This window comes from Bubalus bubalis, chromosome 2, assembly GCF_019923935.1.
Source record: "Bubalus bubalis isolate 160015118507 breed Murrah chromosome 2, NDDB_SH_1, whole genome shotgun sequence".
NCBI lineage: Eukaryota > Metazoa > Chordata > Mammalia > Artiodactyla > Bovidae > Bubalus > Bubalus bubalis.
The window spans coordinates 178644636-178662689 of NC_059158.1; the positions used below are offsets into that span (position 1 = coordinate 178644636).

The 18054-nt window shown below is 49.5% G+C and overlaps 1 protein-coding gene across 9 annotated transcripts in view; it reads right to left on the minus strand.

Moving 5' to 3' along the window:
• Window positions 1-8853: 8853 nt before the first annotated feature.
• Window positions 8854-18054, minus strand: part of RPS6KA1 (ribosomal protein S6 kinase A1) — a 38050-nt gene continuing 28849 nt past the window's right edge. For 8 of the 9 annotated variants that reach the window (XM_006055457.3, XM_025278671.1, XM_006055459.3 and 5 more), the window contains 5 exons: window positions 12215-12376; window positions 11909-11985; window positions 11510-11627; window positions 10154-10291; window positions 8854-9805 (listed from right to left, as the gene is read on the minus strand). In XM_006055457.3, coding sequence (XP_006055519.1) covers window positions 9683-9805; window positions 10154-10291; window positions 11510-11627; window positions 11909-11985; window positions 12215-12376 — 618 coding nt within the window. In that variant the 3' untranslated portion in view covers window positions 8854-9682. Of the gene's footprint in view, window positions 9806-10153; window positions 10292-11509; window positions 11628-11908; window positions 11986-12214; window positions 12377-18054 lie in introns of those variants that run through there. The other variant, XR_003107319.2, reaches the window with a different exon arrangement.

Below are 18054 nucleotides of genomic sequence, written 5' to 3' on the forward strand. Positions count from 1 at the left end.
AGTTTCCTTGTTATAAGATGGAAATGATCATACCCACCTCATGAGATTGCTTTGAGTATTAGGGGTGATGTACATATTGTGCTCAGTATAAAGCAGGAACTCAATCATGCCTACTATCATCGCCAATAAATGAATGGCCAGATCAAGGATTAAATCCATATGTTAATCAAAGTACCAAATGTTTGGATGCTTAACATTTAGGGGAAACCAGCCTTTTCTCTGAGGGTGCCTGTCCCAGAAATAACCATGAAAAACATAAAATGTAAGTGGGTGAAATACAAGAAACAATTAGGGACTTTGATGCCTGTGCCAACAGTTGAGAACTGGCATCTCTGACTCAGAGGGGATGTGTAAAATCATCTAAATAAGTCCCCACCTGGCAACAGGAATCTTCTCGAGGATCCTGACAGGTCTTATTAGTTCTCTGCCTGAGCCCAGGCTATGGGGAACTCACCACCTTCTGAGACTGTCCAGAGGAAACTCCCCAAATTCCCTGAGATGTTTTCTGCCCTTTGCCCGCTGGGAAATACTACTTTCTAACAACATCTTCTAATTGAGGCCAGACCCCAATACTATAGGTGCCTTTATGACCACATGGTTGCCTGAGGGGAAGAGTGATAACAACCAGATAACTCTGTGGAGCATGGTAAGTAGATTTTGGGCTTCTTGGAAGCGGAGAGGTGGGGCAGTACCCTGTTAAGAGCAGTTTCAGAACCACACAGACCTCAGTTTGAGTTCTGCTCTTTCACTTAGCTGTATCCTTGGGCAAATCACTTAACCTCTGAGCCTCAACTTTCTCATGCTTGGAATGGAATTAATCATATCTCTGGGGACTTCCCCATTGGTCCAGTGGTTAGACCTCTGTGCTTCCACTGCAGGGGGCATGGGTTCGATACCTAGTTGGGGAACTAAGATCCTGCAAGCCATGTGGCACAGCCAGGAAAAAAAGAAAAAACAAAACTCCTTCACATGAGGATCAACTGAAATAAAGCCTAGGAAACACCTGGCATCCAGCGCCTCCACAGAGCAAGGATCTGTTTAATAGGCGCACAGGGATATTTCATGGAATGGGCATCCTGGCGGATGGGAGCTCAGGCACTGTTATTCGAGCCTTAATGGGAAGAGTGACTCTGGCACTTGGGAACATCTGAACTGACAATTCGATTCCTCAAGTCGGGTTATTTCTATAAGTGGGTTTTGCCCAGGGAGTCAGCACTCAGAGAGGAAAGTTCCTGGCTAAGATGCTGGTGATTGGGAAGTGTGCTTCTGAAATCCACTGAGTTCCTGAGGGCAGTGGCTGGGGTGGCGGCTCACCTTGTAAAAGTTAGAACAAGCTTAACTGTGTAAGCTACACTTTTTACCTTACAAAACATGTGCAAACTCACTTGCTCATTTGATCTTTAGGTTAAGCTGTGAGATGAGCCCAGATTGTGATTCCCATTTAGCAAGTGAGGAACCTGAGGCTCAGAGAGGTGAAGTATATGAGTGTCGGGGTTTAGCTGCTGAGAAAGCAGTTGTGGACTCTCACTCTACCCATCTTGGTTCTTGAATCCCCCCTCTGGTGCCTGGGGCAAGACACTAACTGCTTGGTGCGTCGGGCATCGGCTTCTTTTCTTCCTCCTTAGATGCCTTTCCAGGCTCCTGCAACTCTGTGGGTGAAGTTTCTATGCTTCCCCTTGCACCTCCAAGCCCACTGTTCCTGCGTTCTCTCTCATTCACTCATTCAACAAACGCTAGCTGAGAACCAAAATATTGTGTGCCAGGCCTGGAGCTATGTGCTTGGGATACAGAAATGAACAAAACACAGCTCATACCTTGGAGTTCACAGACTGGGTAGGGAGAAAATACATCATCAGCCAGTTCCAAATCTGTATAACATAGAGTGTCTGGGGATCCCAAAGAAGAACTGCCAAACCCTGTCTGGGATGTCCTAGCTGGCTTCCTGGAGGTGTCATTTGAATTTTCCTAAAGGATGAGTAGAAGTTAGCCAGGCAGAATCCAGTGGAGGCAGGAGCCTGGCAAGTTCAGGTCATGTGAGCAATCTGGGGACAAGTTATGAGAGCTGATGCTGGGGCTCAGGAGGGACCAGGTCACACAGGACACTGACTGTCAGACTAGGACTGACTGTCTGGGCTCTCTCTGTGGACAGCAGGGAGCCACTCCAGGGCAGATGCTGGGTCAGAATTTGTGATTCTAAATGGAGGATGCTGGGGACACAAAAGACCGAAGGGAAGCAGTAGGCAGCGGCAAAGAACAACAACAACAACAAAAAACAAGATCGGGGACTTCCCCGGTAGTCCAGTGGTTGAGAATCTGCCTTCCAATGGGTGGGGTGGAGGTTCTGGTTCGGCCCCTGGTTAGGGAACTAAGATCCTACAGGCAGCAGGGCAGCTAAGCCCACGCGCCACAACTAGAGCGGAGCCTGTGAGCCGCAACAAAGATTCCACGTGCTGCGGCTAAGACCCAATGCAGTCAATAAATAAATAATAAATATTAAAAACAAAAACAAGCAACAAAAAAAGAGGCATACGGGGAGAAGGGAGAGAAGGGGGTGGATCCCCAAAGTATTTAGGGAACAATATTGATGGGACCAGAAGGCAGATTGGATGTAGGAAGTGGGGGAAGGGGTCAGGGAGGAGCCTCAGGATTCCAGCAAGGATGATGGCATCTGGGGTGGACGACCTTGGGTAGTGGGTGGGACAGTAAATGTTGATTTCATTGCCCAGAGAAATGGAACACACCCTGGTCAGGGGCTCAGGACTACGTGTGTGAGTGTGTGTTCACGAGAGGCCCTCGGCCTCTGGGGTTCCACTGCCGCTTTCCCTGCTCCTGTGGGGAGACTGCTAGCTCAGAAACTGCAAGTCAAGGTCAGCTCAGAAGTTGAACTGCTAGTGTCAGAATCTGCTTCTATCATAATAAGACTTACTCATCTCTTGAGTCCTGGCTTTCCTATCTATAAAGTGAGGAGGTTGAGAAATAACAGAAGCAAAAGTGTCTGGTTCGTAAAGCTTTGGATTGAGCCAGACTGGCAGGTCCCCATTCACTGTTATCTCCTTTCCTTTGCTGGCTCTCCCTCCTCCAGGTCATCTCCTCTAAATGCTCGTATGTGCTCACTCTCCATCAATCCCCTTCTCTGCTCTCAGTCCCTACAATTGTTATTATTGTTCAGTTGCTAAACTGTGTCTGATTCTTTGTGACCCTATGTACTGCAGCATGCCAGGCTTTCCTGTCCTTCACTATCTCCTTGAGTTTGCTCAAATTCATGTTCATTGATCCAGTGATGCTAGCCAACCATCTCATCCTCTGTCATCCCCCACTCTTGCCCTCAGTCTTTCTCAGCATCAGGGTCTTTTCCAATGAGTCCCTCTTCCAATCAGGTGGTGAAAGTACTGGAGCTTCAGCTTCAGCATCAGTCCTTCCAATGAATGTTCAGAGTTGACTTCCTTTAAGATAGACTGGTTTGATCTCCTTGCAGTCTAAGGGACTCTCAAGAGTCTTCTCCAACACCACAGTTCAAAAGCATCAATTCTTTGGTGCTCAGCCTTCTTTATGGTCCAACTCTCACATCTGTACATGATTACTAGAAAAACCATAGCTTTGACTATATGGACCTTTGTCAGAAAGTGATGTCTCTAAATTTTTTAATATGCTGTCTAGGTTTGTCACAGCTTTCCTTCCAAGGAGCAAGTGTCTTTTAATTTCATGGCTGCATTCATTGTAGTGATTTTGGAGCCCAAGAAGAGAAAATCTGTCACCGTTTCCACTTCTCCCCCATCTATTTGCCATGAAGTGATGGGACTGGATGCCATGATCCTAGTTTTTTGAACACTGAGTTTTAAGCCAGCCTTTTCACTCTCTTCCTTCACCCTCATCAAGAGGGTCTTTAGTTCCTCTTCACTTTCTGCCATTAGAGTGGTATCATCTGCATATCTGACGTTGATATTTCTCCCAGAAATCTTGATTCCAGCTTGTGATTCATCCAGCCTGGCATTTCACATGGTATACTCTGCACATAAGTTAAATAAGCAAGGTGACAATAAATAGCCTTGACGTACTCCTTTCCCAATTTGGAACCAGTCCATTGTTCCATGTCTGGTTCTAACTGTTGCTTCTTGACCTGTATACAGGCTTCTCAGCAGACAGGTAAGATGATCTGGTATTCTCATTTCTAAGAATTTTCCACAGTTTGCTTTGATCCACACAGTCAAAAGCTTTAGAGTAATCAGTGAAGCAGAAGTAGATGTTTTTCTGGTATTCCCTTACTTTCTCTATGATCCAATGAAAGTTGGCAATTTGATCTCTGATTCCTCTGCCTTTTCTAAACCCAGTTTGTACCTCTGGAAGTTCTTGGCTCACATACTGTTGAAGCCTAGCTTGAAGGATTTTGAGCATAACCTTACTAGTATGTGAAATGAATGCAATTGTATGGTAGTTTAAATATTCTTTGGCATTGTCCCTCTTTGGGATTGGAATGAAAACTGACCTTTTCCAGTCCTTTGGCCACCACTGAGTTTTCCAAGTTTGTTGACATATTGAGTGCAACACTTTAGCACCATCATCTTTTAGGATTTTGAATAGCTCTGCTGGAATTCCATCACCTCCACCAACTTTGTTTGTAGTAATGCTTTCTAAGGCTCACTTGACTTCACACTCCAGGATGTCTGGCTCTAAGTGAGTGACCACACCATCGTGGTTTTCTGGGTCATTAAGACCTTTTCTGTGTAGTTCTCCTGTGTATTCTTGCCACCTCTTCTTAATCTCTTCTGCTTCTGTTAGGTCCTTACCATTTCTGTCTTTATGGTGCCCATCCTTGCACAAAATACTCCCTTGCTCTCTCTAATTTTCCCATTCTGTTGTTTTCCTTGATTTATTTGCATTATTCATTTAAAAAGGCCTTCTTTTCTCTCCTTGCTATTCTCTGGAATTCTGTAATTCAATTTCTCCCTTGCCTTTCATTTCTCTTCTTTCCTCAGCTATTTGTAAAACCTCTTCAGACAACTTCTTTGCCTCCTTGCATTTCTTTTTTTGGGGACGATTTTGGTCACTGCCTCCTGTACAATGTTATGAACTTCCATCTATAGTTCTTCAGGCAATCTGTCTACTAGATCTAATCCCTTGGATCTATTCATTACCTCCACTGCGTAAATCATAAGGGATTTGATTTAGGTCACACTTGAATGGTCTAATGATTTTCTCTACTTTCTTCAATTTAAGCCTGAATTTTGCAATAAGGAGCTGATGATCTGAGCCACAGTCAGCTCCAAGCCTTGTTTTTGCTGACTGTATAGAGTTTCTCTATCCTTGGCTGCAAAAAATACACTCAGTCTGATTTCGGTATTGACCATTAGGTGATGTCCATGTGTAGAGTTGTCTCTTGTGTTGTTGGAAAAGGGTGTTTGGTATGAGCAGTCCCTATAATAGCATTTCTCAAACTTTAATGTGCACACAAATCACATGTAGATCTCATTAGAATGTAGATTCTGATTGAGCAGTTCTGGGGATAGCCCTAAGTTTCTGCATTTCTAACAAGTTCCCAGGTGATGCTGATACTGCCGGTCCAGGGACCATGTTCTGAAAGTCCAACCTCCTGGCTCTACAAACTTTCTCTAAACTAATGGCTCCCAAATTTAGACTTCCAATCCAGACCTCTCTCCCGAACTGCCACTTCTAATTACAACTCTTAGCTGACACCTCTGTTTGGATATTTATAAGGCATCTCCTAAATTTCTCAAGGGCTTCCCTGGTGGCTCAGTGGTAAAGAATCTGCCTGCCACTGCAGGAGACACGGGTTCGATCCCTGATCTGGGAAGATCTCCTGGAGAAGGAAATGGCAACCCACTCCAGTATTCTTGCCTGGGAAATCCCATGGACAGAGGAGCCTGGCGGGCTACTAACCTTGGGGTCACAACAGAGTCGGATGCGACGTAGTGACTAAAGAACAACAGGGTTCTCACACTTACTCCTGCCAACGTCTCCCTCAGGACTCAAGGACACAAGTCAAAACCTAGAAACTATCCATGAATAGCCTTTTTCTCAGTCTATATCCAAACTGATAGCAAGTGCTGTCTACTTTACCTCCACAGCTTATCTGGACCCTTTACTCCCTCTGCTCTCCACTCCCACCACCCTAGTCCAGGCGACCTCCTCGCTTGTGTGAGCTGCTACAGAAGCCACCGGTCACTTTGCTTCCTGCCTGCCCTCTCCTCCTTCTCCCCCTATCCATTCTCTACACATTAGTTAGAGTGATTTTTCTAAAATTTAATCAAATCACGTCACTTTCCTGCTTCATGAAATTCCTTTAGGAGCTTGCATCTCATCTAGAGTTGAATCCTAACTCCTTACCCTAGCCTATAAAACCCAGCATGTCTGGCCTCTGCCTTCCTTCTGAACCTCATCTCAGGTAAACCCCTGGCCCTGACACCACAGTCTTGCTGGCTTTTCTCCAGTCCCTGAGCACAGCCTATTTCCTCCTTGGCGCCTTTGCTCTGACCCTGCCCTCTGTCTCCTGGTCATGGCTGGGCCCTTCTCATCATTCAGATCTCAGCTTCTGGGTCACCTCCCCTGAGAGGCCTTCCCTGATCACCTTGTCTCTCACCCCAGTTTCACTCCGCATGTTTCACCAGTAGCTGACCTTTGTTTAATTGTCTGTTTCTCCACTAAGAAGTAAGTCCAGGAAAACAATGACCTTGTTTTCTACTTGGTTCACCGGCATCTGGAACAGGGCCAGAATAGGTACCCAGAGAAAATTTATCGTGTGAGGAAATGTCAATTCCCTCCACCCCAAGCCTCAGTTTCCCCGTCTACTAAACAGGGATAATAACATGAGAGCATCTTCCTCACAGAGTTAAGATTAAATGAGAAGGACTTGCCTAGAGGTCCAGTGGTTAAGAATCCACCTGCCAATGCAGGGGACACAGGTTTGATCCCTGGTCTGGGAAGATTCTACACACCTCAGAGCAACTAAGCCTGTGCCCCACAACTACTCAGCCTGTGCTCTGGAGGTCAAAGGTCACCAAACTGGGCCACATACAACAATTACTGAAGCCTGAATGGCTAGAGCCCGTGCTCTGCAACAAGAGAAGCCCCTGCAGTGAGAAGCTTGTGCACCGCAAATTGAGAGTAGCCCCCATCCCGTATTGCTGCAACTAGAGAAAGCCCGAGTGCAGCAGTGAAGACCCAGCACAGCCAAAAATAAAATAAATTAAAAAAAAGATCAAATGAGAAATACACGTAAGGCTCAGGCACAGTGCCTGGCACTTGCTCACAAGTGGCTAATAATCCCATTACAAAGCTCAGCAGTGGCCACAGGGTTGGGAAAGGTCAGTTTTCATCCCAATCCCAAAGAAAGGCAATGACAAAGAATGCTCCAACTACCGCACAATTGCACTCATCTCACATGCTAGTGAAGTAATGCTCAAAATTCTCCAAGCCAGGCTTCAGCAATATGTGAACCGTGAACTTCCTGATGTTCAAGCTGGTTTTAGAAAAGGCAGAGGAACCAGAGATCAAATTGCCAACATCCGCTGGATCATCGAAAAAGCAAGAGAGTTCCAGAAAAACATCTATTTCTGCTTTATTGACTATGCCAAAGCCTTTGACTATGTGGATCACAATAAACTGTGGAAAATTCTGAAAGAGATGGGAATACCAGACCACCTGACTTGCCTCTTGAGAAATCTGTATGCAGGTCAGGAAGCAACAGTTAGAACTGGACATGGAACAACAGACTGGTTCCAAATAGGAAAAGGAGTACATCAAGGCTGTATATTGTCACCCTGCTTATTTAACTTAAATGCAGAGTACATCATGAGAAACGCTGGGCTGGAAGAAGCACAAGCTAGAATCAAGATTGCCGGGAGAAATATCAATAACCTCAGATATGCAGATGACACCACCCTTATGGCAGAAAGTGAAGAGGAACTAAAGAGCCTCTTGATGAAAGTGAAAGAGGAGAGTGAAAAAGTTGGCTTAAAGCTCAACATTCAGAAAACAAAGATCATGGCATCTGGGCCCATCCCTTCATGGCAAATAGATGGGGAAACAGTGGAAACAGTGTCAGACTTTATTTTTTGGGGCTCCAAAATCACTGCAGATGGTGACTGCAGCCATGAAATTAATTAAAAGACGCTTACTCCTTGGAAGGAAAGTTATGACCAACCTAGATAGCATATTCAAAAGCAGAGACATTACTTTGCCAACAAAGGTCCATCTAGTCAAGGCTATGGTTTTTCCAGTGGTCATGTATGGATGTGAGAGTTGGACTGTGAAGAAAGCTGAGCGCCGAAGAATTGATGCTTTTGAACTGTGGTGTTGGAGAAGACTCTTGAGAGTCCCTTGGACTGCAAGGAGATCCAACCAGTCCATCCTAAAGGAGATCAGTCCTGGGTGTTCATTAGAAGGACTGATGCTGAAGCTGAAACTCCAATACTTTGGCCACCTGATGTGAAGAGTTGACTCATTGGAAAAGACTCTGATGCTGGGAGGGATTGGGGGCAGGAGGAGAAGGGGACGACAGAGGATGAGATGGCTGGATAGCATCACCGACTCGATGGACATGAGTTTGGATGGACTCTGGGAGTTGGTGATGGACAGGGAGGCCTGGTGTGCTGCGATTCGTGGGGTCACAAAGAGTCGGACACGACTGAGCGACTGAACTGAACTGACTGATTGTCAATGCCATAATGGAATCCCTGGCAGAAATGGGGAGAGCCAGTGGGACTCCCACTGCTCCCCAGTTGAGCTCCAAGCAGTGGGCTAACTGGCCCAGGCCCAGTACTGGTCATGGCCAAAGTCCTCAACACCCAGCAGCAGAGGGCGGGCAAATCCAGGGATGACAAGCAGAGGCGAGCATGCTTCAATTCAACTGTAAGTTTATTAGAAAGGCCATGGACAGATGAACCCTGAGTTACCAGCTGAGGAAGAAATGAAAAAAGCTCCTGCCCCTCTTGGGCCGCCCCACAGGCCTCTCGTGAACTCTGTCCTGTGGCAGACTCCAACAGAAGTCAGCCAGAAAGTGCTTTCTCGATGCTCCTTCAGGGACTGCTCGACCTGACTGCAGGGGACCCAGGGGTGGATGCTGGTGCCTGGAGCTGGGAGCCACAGGGCCTTTGTCCTCTCCTCTAGCAGAAAGTGGTTCCAGACCTCCCCACTGCAGCACAACAGAACAGAAAAGGAGCCAACCGGGATAGAGCAAGTTCTGCTAAACAGCCAAAGGCTCTGGGAGGGGACGCCGGACTGCCTCAGAGGGGTGCAGATGGCTATAGACAGCCAATCGTGGGGGTCCCCCTGGGGGAATCCTAAAGCTGCTCTAAGGGGTCTCAGCCACAGAGCACCCTTGTGTGACTCAGCGCCCTCCTGGGGCTCTGCTGGCTACTTCTGCTCTCAGAAAGGCAAATGGATCTTGTAGAAATCCATGGTGGTTGATGCCATTTTGTCCTTAAAAATAGATAAAGAGTTTTTACAGTGAATCGATTTCAACCAGCAGAGCCTGAGCCGAGAAGAGTCCGTCCTGGGGAAGGAGAAGGCACTTCTCACACCCTCCCTGGGGTGATCTGGGCTGGCTGCTTCTTGGGCCCCTCAGGGCTCCGCTCCCTCTGGCCCTGGGATTCAGGCCTGCTTCTTCTGGGAAGCACGCTGCCTCCATCCAGCTAGCACCGCCCTGCAGCCTGGATGCTCGGGCCCCTCACAGGGTGGTGGACGGCAGCTTCCTCACCCGCCGCTGGGCCAGGATAGATGACTCGATGGGCTTCAGCTGAGGGGTGGGCTTGGAGCTGTTGAGTGCTGAGTAGGTAGCTGCCATGGCTCCCTGGGAGACAAGGGGGACTTCAGCTCACGAGGGTGGGAGGTACATGCACTCCAAGGCCAAGCCAGCCCCTCCCAGGGTTCTACAGCCCACCCGGTCCCCTGTTAATCCTGCCTTGGTCGTTCTTCATGGTCATCAGTCCTGCCTCCTCCCTCAGACTTCAGAGGGCAGGAGCTGTGCCCACCCCCAAAGGACTGGGGGTCATGAGTGCACTGTCGACACCCCGGCCTGTCAGATGGGGGCTCCCTGGGGAGAGACGCATGTGGCATCTCCTGGCTCTACCACCCTGAGTCCTTGCCCACAGAACCCTGGCTTGGGCCCCTGCAGCCCGGCAGCCTAGGGTGGTGGTACCTTCACAAGCTGCAGGTCCTGATGTGACAGCTGGCTCTGCGGAAGCTTGTCTTTCTGGGTGATCCACGGGTGCTGCAGGACCTGCTTGGCTGTGAGGCGCTGGTGGGGGTCCACGTGCAGCATCTTGGACACCAGGTCCTGGGGAAGAGCAGGCAAGAGGTTGGTGGGAGAGGCTAGCAGGGGAGCAGAGTGCTGGCCCTGGCTGATGGGGAATGGCTAAGGCAGCCGTTTCCTGCAATCTCCCGCCTGGACCCTTGCATTAGCCCCTGCAATCCATTCTCCACGCTGCTCCAGGGCCTCCTCGAGTGGCACATGCCCTTTTTGGGGATTTCTTCCTGGAAGGCCCTTTCTTTCCTCTTTCACCATCTAGAAGCCATGTAGGAAGGTGGGAAGAACCGAAGGCTGGGCTGGGAAGGATCAAAACCTGACTCTGCTGCTCATCGACTGCATATCCGGGGCAAGTTACTTTGACTCTCTGAGCCTCAGCTTCCCCTCCAAGAAACAGGATGACAAAAGTACCCAACTCATAAGGTCAATCAGAGAAGGCAATGGCACCCCACTCCAGTACTTTTGCCTGGAAAATCCCATGGGCGGAGGAGCCTGGTAGGCTGCAGTCTATGGGGTCGTGAAGAGTCGGACACGACTGAGCGACTTCACTTTCACTTTTCACTTTCATACATTAGAGAAGGAAATGGCAACCCACTCCAGTGTTCTTGCCTGGAGAATCCCAGTGACGGGGGAGACTGGTGGGCTGCCGTCTATGGGGTCGCACAGAGTCGGACATGACTAAAGCGACTTAGCAGCAGCAGCAGCATAAGGTTAATGCGAGGGGGTGCTGTTCACTAAGGACTCAACCCAGCGTCTGACACAGAGGTTCCCACCACTGGGACCTGTTGTTTAGTACTGAAAGCGCAGATGTTCCATCCTCTGAGAATGCTTGTCTGCCTGGTGGCCCATAGCTCTGCCTGGGTCTCCACTGCCTATACCTCTGACCAGGAGGGCCTGCCTCTCTGTCCCCTTGTGTGCAAGCCTGTCTGTCCCCTCACACTAAGTCCCCACGAGGCAGGGGCCATGACGATGCAGCCCTCTGTCCCCCTTCAGCGCCCAGAACACAGGAAGGGCCAGTGAACAATCACCAAGTTGTTCAAACAGTACACAAGATAGAGGGCGGGGGAGGGGGCAGCAGTCTGCCTGGGAATCTTCCACTTGGAGAAATACAGCAACAGAGGTTTGTGGGATGTTCCACTTGGAGAAATGAGGCTGCCAGTCACCTGTCCGTGAAATGCCGAAAAGCCCTGGGATGGGACCCTGCCTCCCCAGCCCTGAGTGAGCAGGGTCCAGGCCTTACAGACTCACCTTGGCTGTGTCTGAAACTGTGTTCCAGTTTCCCCCACTGAGAGTGAACTTGCCACTGCCGATCCGCGTCAGGATTTCCTCTGGTGTGTCACTGGGTCCATTGGCAAATGGAGTATATCTGGAGGAAAGTCCACCCGGTGTGGGTATAGCCTCTGGCCTCCATCCAGGCGGCTGGGGTGGCAAGGGGGGACTGTGTCTCCCCCTTCGGAGTGGGTGCCCCCGAAGGCGGCACTTTCTCCCCAAGGTGGAGCTCCCAAAGGCAGCACCACGCCCCTGTCTCCAGCCCTTCCTGAAGCAGGGATGAGTCTCTCCCATCAGACAAGCACCACCCCAGCCTGTACACTAGGGCTGGAGGAAGGGGCAGGGGGCAGACGGGGTGCAGGCCAGAGGGGCACTCACCCCGCCAGCATGGTGTACAGCAGAATGCCCAGGCTCCAAATGTCGCAGCCTTCATCATAGCCCTGGCGCTTCAGGACCTGGCAGGAAGGTGGGCAGGGGAGGGTGGTCGGGCTGAGGGGCATACGCCTGCCTGCTACTCCCCAAAACGCAGGACAAGGGTCCCAGGCGTGGGCTGATCCTGCCTTGGTACCTGGACCAAGGCCACAGAGACCTGAGTCCTGGACAGCGTGGGGCCTCTGGAAGGGACACAAGGCCCCTGTGCCAGCCCCCCCTCACTCTCGTAGCCGAGGAGGCTGGGCCACTCACCTCGGGTGCCACAAAGTTGGCGGTGTAGCAAGGTGTCATAAGGAGCCCATTCTCAGCCCGCAGCTGCTTGGCAAAGCCAAAGTCACAGATGCGCAGGCACTCAGGGTTCCCAGACTCATCCACGTACAGGATGTTGCTGGGCTTGAGGTCCCTGTGCACGACCTGGGGGCAGAGGGTCCGGGTCAGTTCTCCATGTGGACAGGCTGCCGGGGGCCCAGGTCCACTGCCAGGGCTGGGAGAGTCAGAAGATGGGCCCAGAGAGGGGGCAGAAGGATCCAGAATCTGAAAGGGGGGGAAGGGGCTGCCAAGGGGCCTTGCTGCTGGCATTATCAACCTGAACCCTCTAGGTCAATGTCTGTGTGCGTGGACGCGCTCGGTTGTGTCCGACTTTGCAACCCCATGGACTGTAGCCCGTCAGGTTCCTCTGTCCATGGAATTTTCCAGGCAAGAATCCTGGTGTGGGTTGCCATTTCCTACCAAGGGGGTCTTTTTGACTCAGAGATCAAACCCAAGTCTCTTGTGCCTCCTGCGTTGGCAGGCGGGTTCTTTACCACTGAGCCACTTGGCAGCTCTAACTTCACCGTCCACAGCGAACTCCTCAAATCTGCGTGCCACACATGTGTGTATATGCACGCGTGCTAAGTCGCTCCAGTCGTGTCTGACTCTTTGAGAACCCATGGACTGTAGCCCACCAGACTCCTCTGTCCACTGGATTCTCTAGGCATGAATACTGGAATGGGTGCCACGCCATCCTCCAAGGGATCTTCCCGACTCAGGGATCAAACAGACCCATGCCTCCTTACGTCTCCTGCATTGGCAGGCGGGTCCTTTACTACTTGCACCACCTGGGAAGCGGGGACCACACATGTGACCTAATGGCAACTCCGCTCTTCCCACTGCATGGGTCAAAATCGTAAAGAGTCATTCTTAATTCCTCTTTTTTTCTCATATTCCTCAATCAATCCATCACCAAACACAGCTGGCTCTACCATTAAAATATATCCAGGGACTTCCCTGGATAGTGGTCCAGTGGTTAAGACTTTGTGCTCCCAATGCAGCAGGCCAGGTTTGATCCCTGGTCAGGGAACAAGATCCCACACGCCATAGCTAAAGATCCAGAGTGCCGCAACTAAGACCTGGTACGGTCAAATAAATAAATGTTTTTTAAAAAATGTCCAGAGCCCAGGCACTTCTCAGCCCCTCTACTGGCAACATGCGGATCCCAGCCATTATCATTCCTCCCCTGGATTACGGCAACAACCTCCTAACCCGGTCTCCCTGCTTCTGTCTCATTTCCTATGGCCTGTTCTAAACAGAGCAGCCAGAGTGATCCTGTTAAATGTAAGTCAGATCATGTCACCTCCAAGGGTTCCCCTCTTAGGAAGAAAAGTCTTTACAGTGGCCTGGTGGCCTCACCTCCTCTCTCCCCTACTGCTCACCATATGGCTGGCACTCTGGTCCTCTAGCACTCCTTTCCTTGCTCAGCTGGCTTTGGCCACGCCAGCCTCTTTGCTCTTCCTTCAGCGTGCTAAGCACACTCCTGCCCCAGGGCCTTTGCATGTGCTATTCCTTTTTTCTGGAATACTCTCCTCTTAGGCATCTGCCTGGCTCATTCTCTTATTTCTTTCAGGTTTTGGCTGAAATGCCACCTTACCAATAAGGGCTTCCCTGGACTACTCCATATAAAATATAAAATGCCACCTGGTCCATTCCATACAAAATAGCAACCACAGAGCAGTATTCCTTAGTCTCCTCACCCTGCTTTAGCTTTACCCACAGCATTTACCACTGCTGGATATTTACTTCATCATCTTCAGAACCCACCCACTGGAATGTAAGCTCCATGAGTGTTTTGCTCACTGCTGCATCCCAGCATTAAGAACAGTTCCCAGCACACAGTAGGTACTCAATAAATTCCTGCTGGAGAAATGGACAAATGACACTGCTGAGGCCTTAAGCACATGACTCTCCCTTGGCCCCATGTGCTCGTGTGTAACCGGAGGAGGCTGACGCATTCCACTTGCTTTCCATCCACACCCTCTCCCTCTGCATGGTTCCATTCAGAGTCACCAACTCTCACTTAATTATTGACAACTCTCAGATCTCCGACATTAACCCAGAACTTTCCTAAGTCCAGGATCACACAGCTGCTGACCAGATGGCAACCACCGAATGTCCCCTAGCCCCTCAAGCCCAATAAGCCCAGACTAAACTCATTTTCACCTTCCTTCTCCCATGAGCTCACGGTACCTCCCTGAGAGCTGTGAAAAACCATCATTGGCTCCCTACTACTTCGGGATAAAGCCTGAAGTCCCCATCCTGGTGTGGAGAGCCAAGCTGTCCTTTCTAGCCTCACTGTCCACCACATCCCTCCAGCGCCTGGAGCCCAGGTCAGAGAGGGGTCCTTCAACCACAAACAGCCATATCTCTCTGTGGAATGCCTGCTCACCCCCAGGACCCAGCACAGGGACTCGCACACAGCAAGCGCTACGTGAACTCTGTGCCATGAATGAATGAATCACACCTCCAAAACACAAGAGACCTTGCACGTGAGATCGGCTGAATCTCACCGGTTAGTTGGCTTTATGAGAGAATTCCTGCATGGTCCCTGTGGAGCCAGGCCAACAGGCTCCAGAGGCAGCTGCTGCTCACTCCAGCTGACAATCACTACGCACCACCTCGGGCCCAGGTTTCAAAAGCAGCCAAATTACCAAACCAAGAAGATACCCGCATTGCGCAGGCCAAACGCAGCCACTGAGTCACAGTCTGTGGCTCCTGTGAAGTTGTGATTTCAGTCAGGAGGCAGACGGGCTGCAGTGTGAATCCTGACTCCACCGGCAGCAGCTGTGTGACCGTGATGTGTCACTCAACCTCGCCAGCCTTTGGTTTTCTCACCTGTAAAACGGGGCTGATGGTGCCCGGCCCCCAGCGTTACAGGAAGGCGCATACGAGTTACGTACCAGGAGTACGCAGCACAGGGCCTGGAAAATGACAGCTGCTGCCCCAGTAACCCCAGCACTTCCTGGTGAACCCACCATCATGCTGGCTATCAAGATACAGTGAGTGCTTGCTAAGAAGCCCTTAAAAATTAGAGGACAAGAAGGGCAGGAAAATGGGGCCACAGATGTTGTCCAAAGCAGCAGCCAATCGTATGCAAGGAAGAAGCACAGACTCTAAAGCCAGTTTAGCTATGAGACTTTTACTTAAGCTCCCAGAGCCTCAGTTTCCTCACCTATAAAATGGATGACCTAATACTCACACCTTCTTCATAGCTTTGTTGAAACAGCTGAGTGAGTGGATGTGTAAAGTACTTAGAAGCTGTCCGGCCTGTGGAAAGTGCTCTGAGATGCCAGTGGCAGCAAAGTGCTCTGTCATCGCCAGCATCATCGGAGGATGCGTTAGGGCACCTGTGAGCAGCCACACACACAGATAAAGGCTGAAGTTCTTCTACATAAGTCATCCGGTTAAAAGAGAAGTCAAAGTGCGAAGCACGACTGAGTTCTCAGGCAGGCTGTTCTCGGCACCCTGGGGCCCTGAGGGAAGCTAGAGACTTGAAAGGGCTCCACATATTAAACAAAGAACTCTTGCAAAATAAGATGAAAAAAAGCAGACAACCCAATTTCATTTAATGGACGAAAGACTTCAACCGGCTTTCCATAAAAGAGGCTGTCCAAATGGCAATAAACCGCTGAAGAGGTGCTCAACTTCATCAGTCATCCGGAAAACATAAGTTAAAAGCACTATGGGATACCACTCCTCATCTCTTAGAGTGGCTATAATTAAAAAGATGGAAAATGCCAAGTGTCGGCAAGTAACAGAACTCTCACACACTTCTGGAGAGTATAAATATGTAAAACAACTTCAGAAGCCTGCAACATCTACTGAAGATGAACATATCCTGCACTATGACCCAGCAATCGCTCTGTCATGTTTACACCCAGGTTATAGTGGACGAGTGTTCACAAGAGACAAGTGCAAGAACGTCACGGCAGTGTTACTTGTCACAGTCAAAAAACTGGTAACAGAGACTTCCCTGGTGGTCCGCTGGCTAAGACTCCAAGCTCCCAATGCAGGGGGCTCTGAACGCAGTTCAGTCTCTTGTCAGGGAACTAGATCACACGAGCCAAAACTAAAGAGCCCGCCTCCTGCAACCAAGACCCAGAGCAGCCAAAAGAGAAGAATCCTGAATATCATCAAAACCTTACTTTATCAGCTGTGTGAAGCATATGCCGAAGGGACCAGCATCACTATCAACTCCTTTGTTCTTGAATACCTTCTTTAAAAAATGAAATAAGTAAACTACTAACAATCCATGTCCATTAACAGTAGAAAGGATAATTAAACTGTATTCGCACAGTAGACACCACAGAGCAATGAGACTGAGGGAACTGAAGCCACACAGCATCACCGGTGACTCTCAGAGAGAGTGCTGAGTGGCTGAAGTCAGATATGAAAGAGCACATGGATGTCAAATTAGAAGTCAGCTTAGAATGGTTATCCTTAGGAGGGAAAGTGGAAGAGGCTCGAGGGGGTTGGGGGGAACTAGAAATCCTTCAGCTCCTACTCTAGAAAGCCCTTCCCTGAGGAGTTCCCTGGCAGTCCAGTGGTTAGGACTCCCAGTTTTCATTGCCAAGAGTGTGGGTTCAATTCCTGGCCAGGGAACTAAGCTGAGAGGCACAGCCCTGTCTGCTCTGGGTGCTGGTTACGTGGGTGTATTCACTTTTTGAAGACTTATTGAATTGTGCATGATGACCTGTTTATGTGATATTTCAATATGAAGATAACATTAAAACAAATAGGAGGGTCCAGAACTGGTCACTCCCTTCTCATTCCTCAGCTGTTATGAGATTTCCAGCTTCTGGACCACAGAAGCTGCCAAAGTGTAAACGGCTCGAGAATCTCCCTCCAGAAACCTCTATGAAGAGCTCCCAATTTCCTCATCATCTTCCCCTAGTATTTGGAAGGGCCAGAAACTTTAGAGGCAGCTGGTAAAGAATCTGCCTGCAACACGGGAGACCTGGGTTTGATTCCTGGGTTGGGAAGATCCCCTGGAGAAGGGAAAGGCTACCCACTCCAGTATTCTGGCCTGGAGAAACTTTAGGGCCCATAGGTTCCAAAATCCCAAAGATGTCCTTTGGGCAAGAAATAATATTCTCCCATGACACCTCTACAGAGTGAACGTCTGTACTTGGAGCTCACCTACCCCTCATAGAGAGGCTCACTACTTTTGGAAGCAGCTCCCACTCTAAAAAGCCCTTCCCTGGTTAATTTCCTGGTGGTCCAGTGGTTAGGACCCTGAGCTTTCACAGCTGAGGGTGCAGGTTCCCTCGCTGAGGGAACGAATATCCTATAAGCTCTGAGGCACAGCAGTCCCTGCTCTGAGCTTTAGGTGGCCTGCTGGAAACTCACCACTTCAGCTCTATCTTCTAAACCTTCTTCGGGTAATGCTAGCTAGTACTCACGTGAGACCAAAACAGGAAAAGGAAGCCTGTGTACTGTCTGACCTGACATATTTCCATATCAGTCTGTTTGCACTGGTCATTTCAAAACACAAAACCACTTCAAACACGACCATGCAGTAACCAAACTAGACCTCTGGTGATAAGGTAAAGTTCTTTTTCACAAAAGAATCCCCTAATAAGTGAGACAGAATTACACATTGTTATTTTTGCAAATTCTAATGAAATGATTGATTCAGGGAAATGTCACGAAAGGCTGAAACCACTGCATGAAAGGTTGGTTACGATCTCCATGGTACACCTCACACCCACCCACTGCCTGACACCCGTTCACCCGTCTCCAGACCCGTTCAGTCATCCCCTGACGACTAACGGGCGATG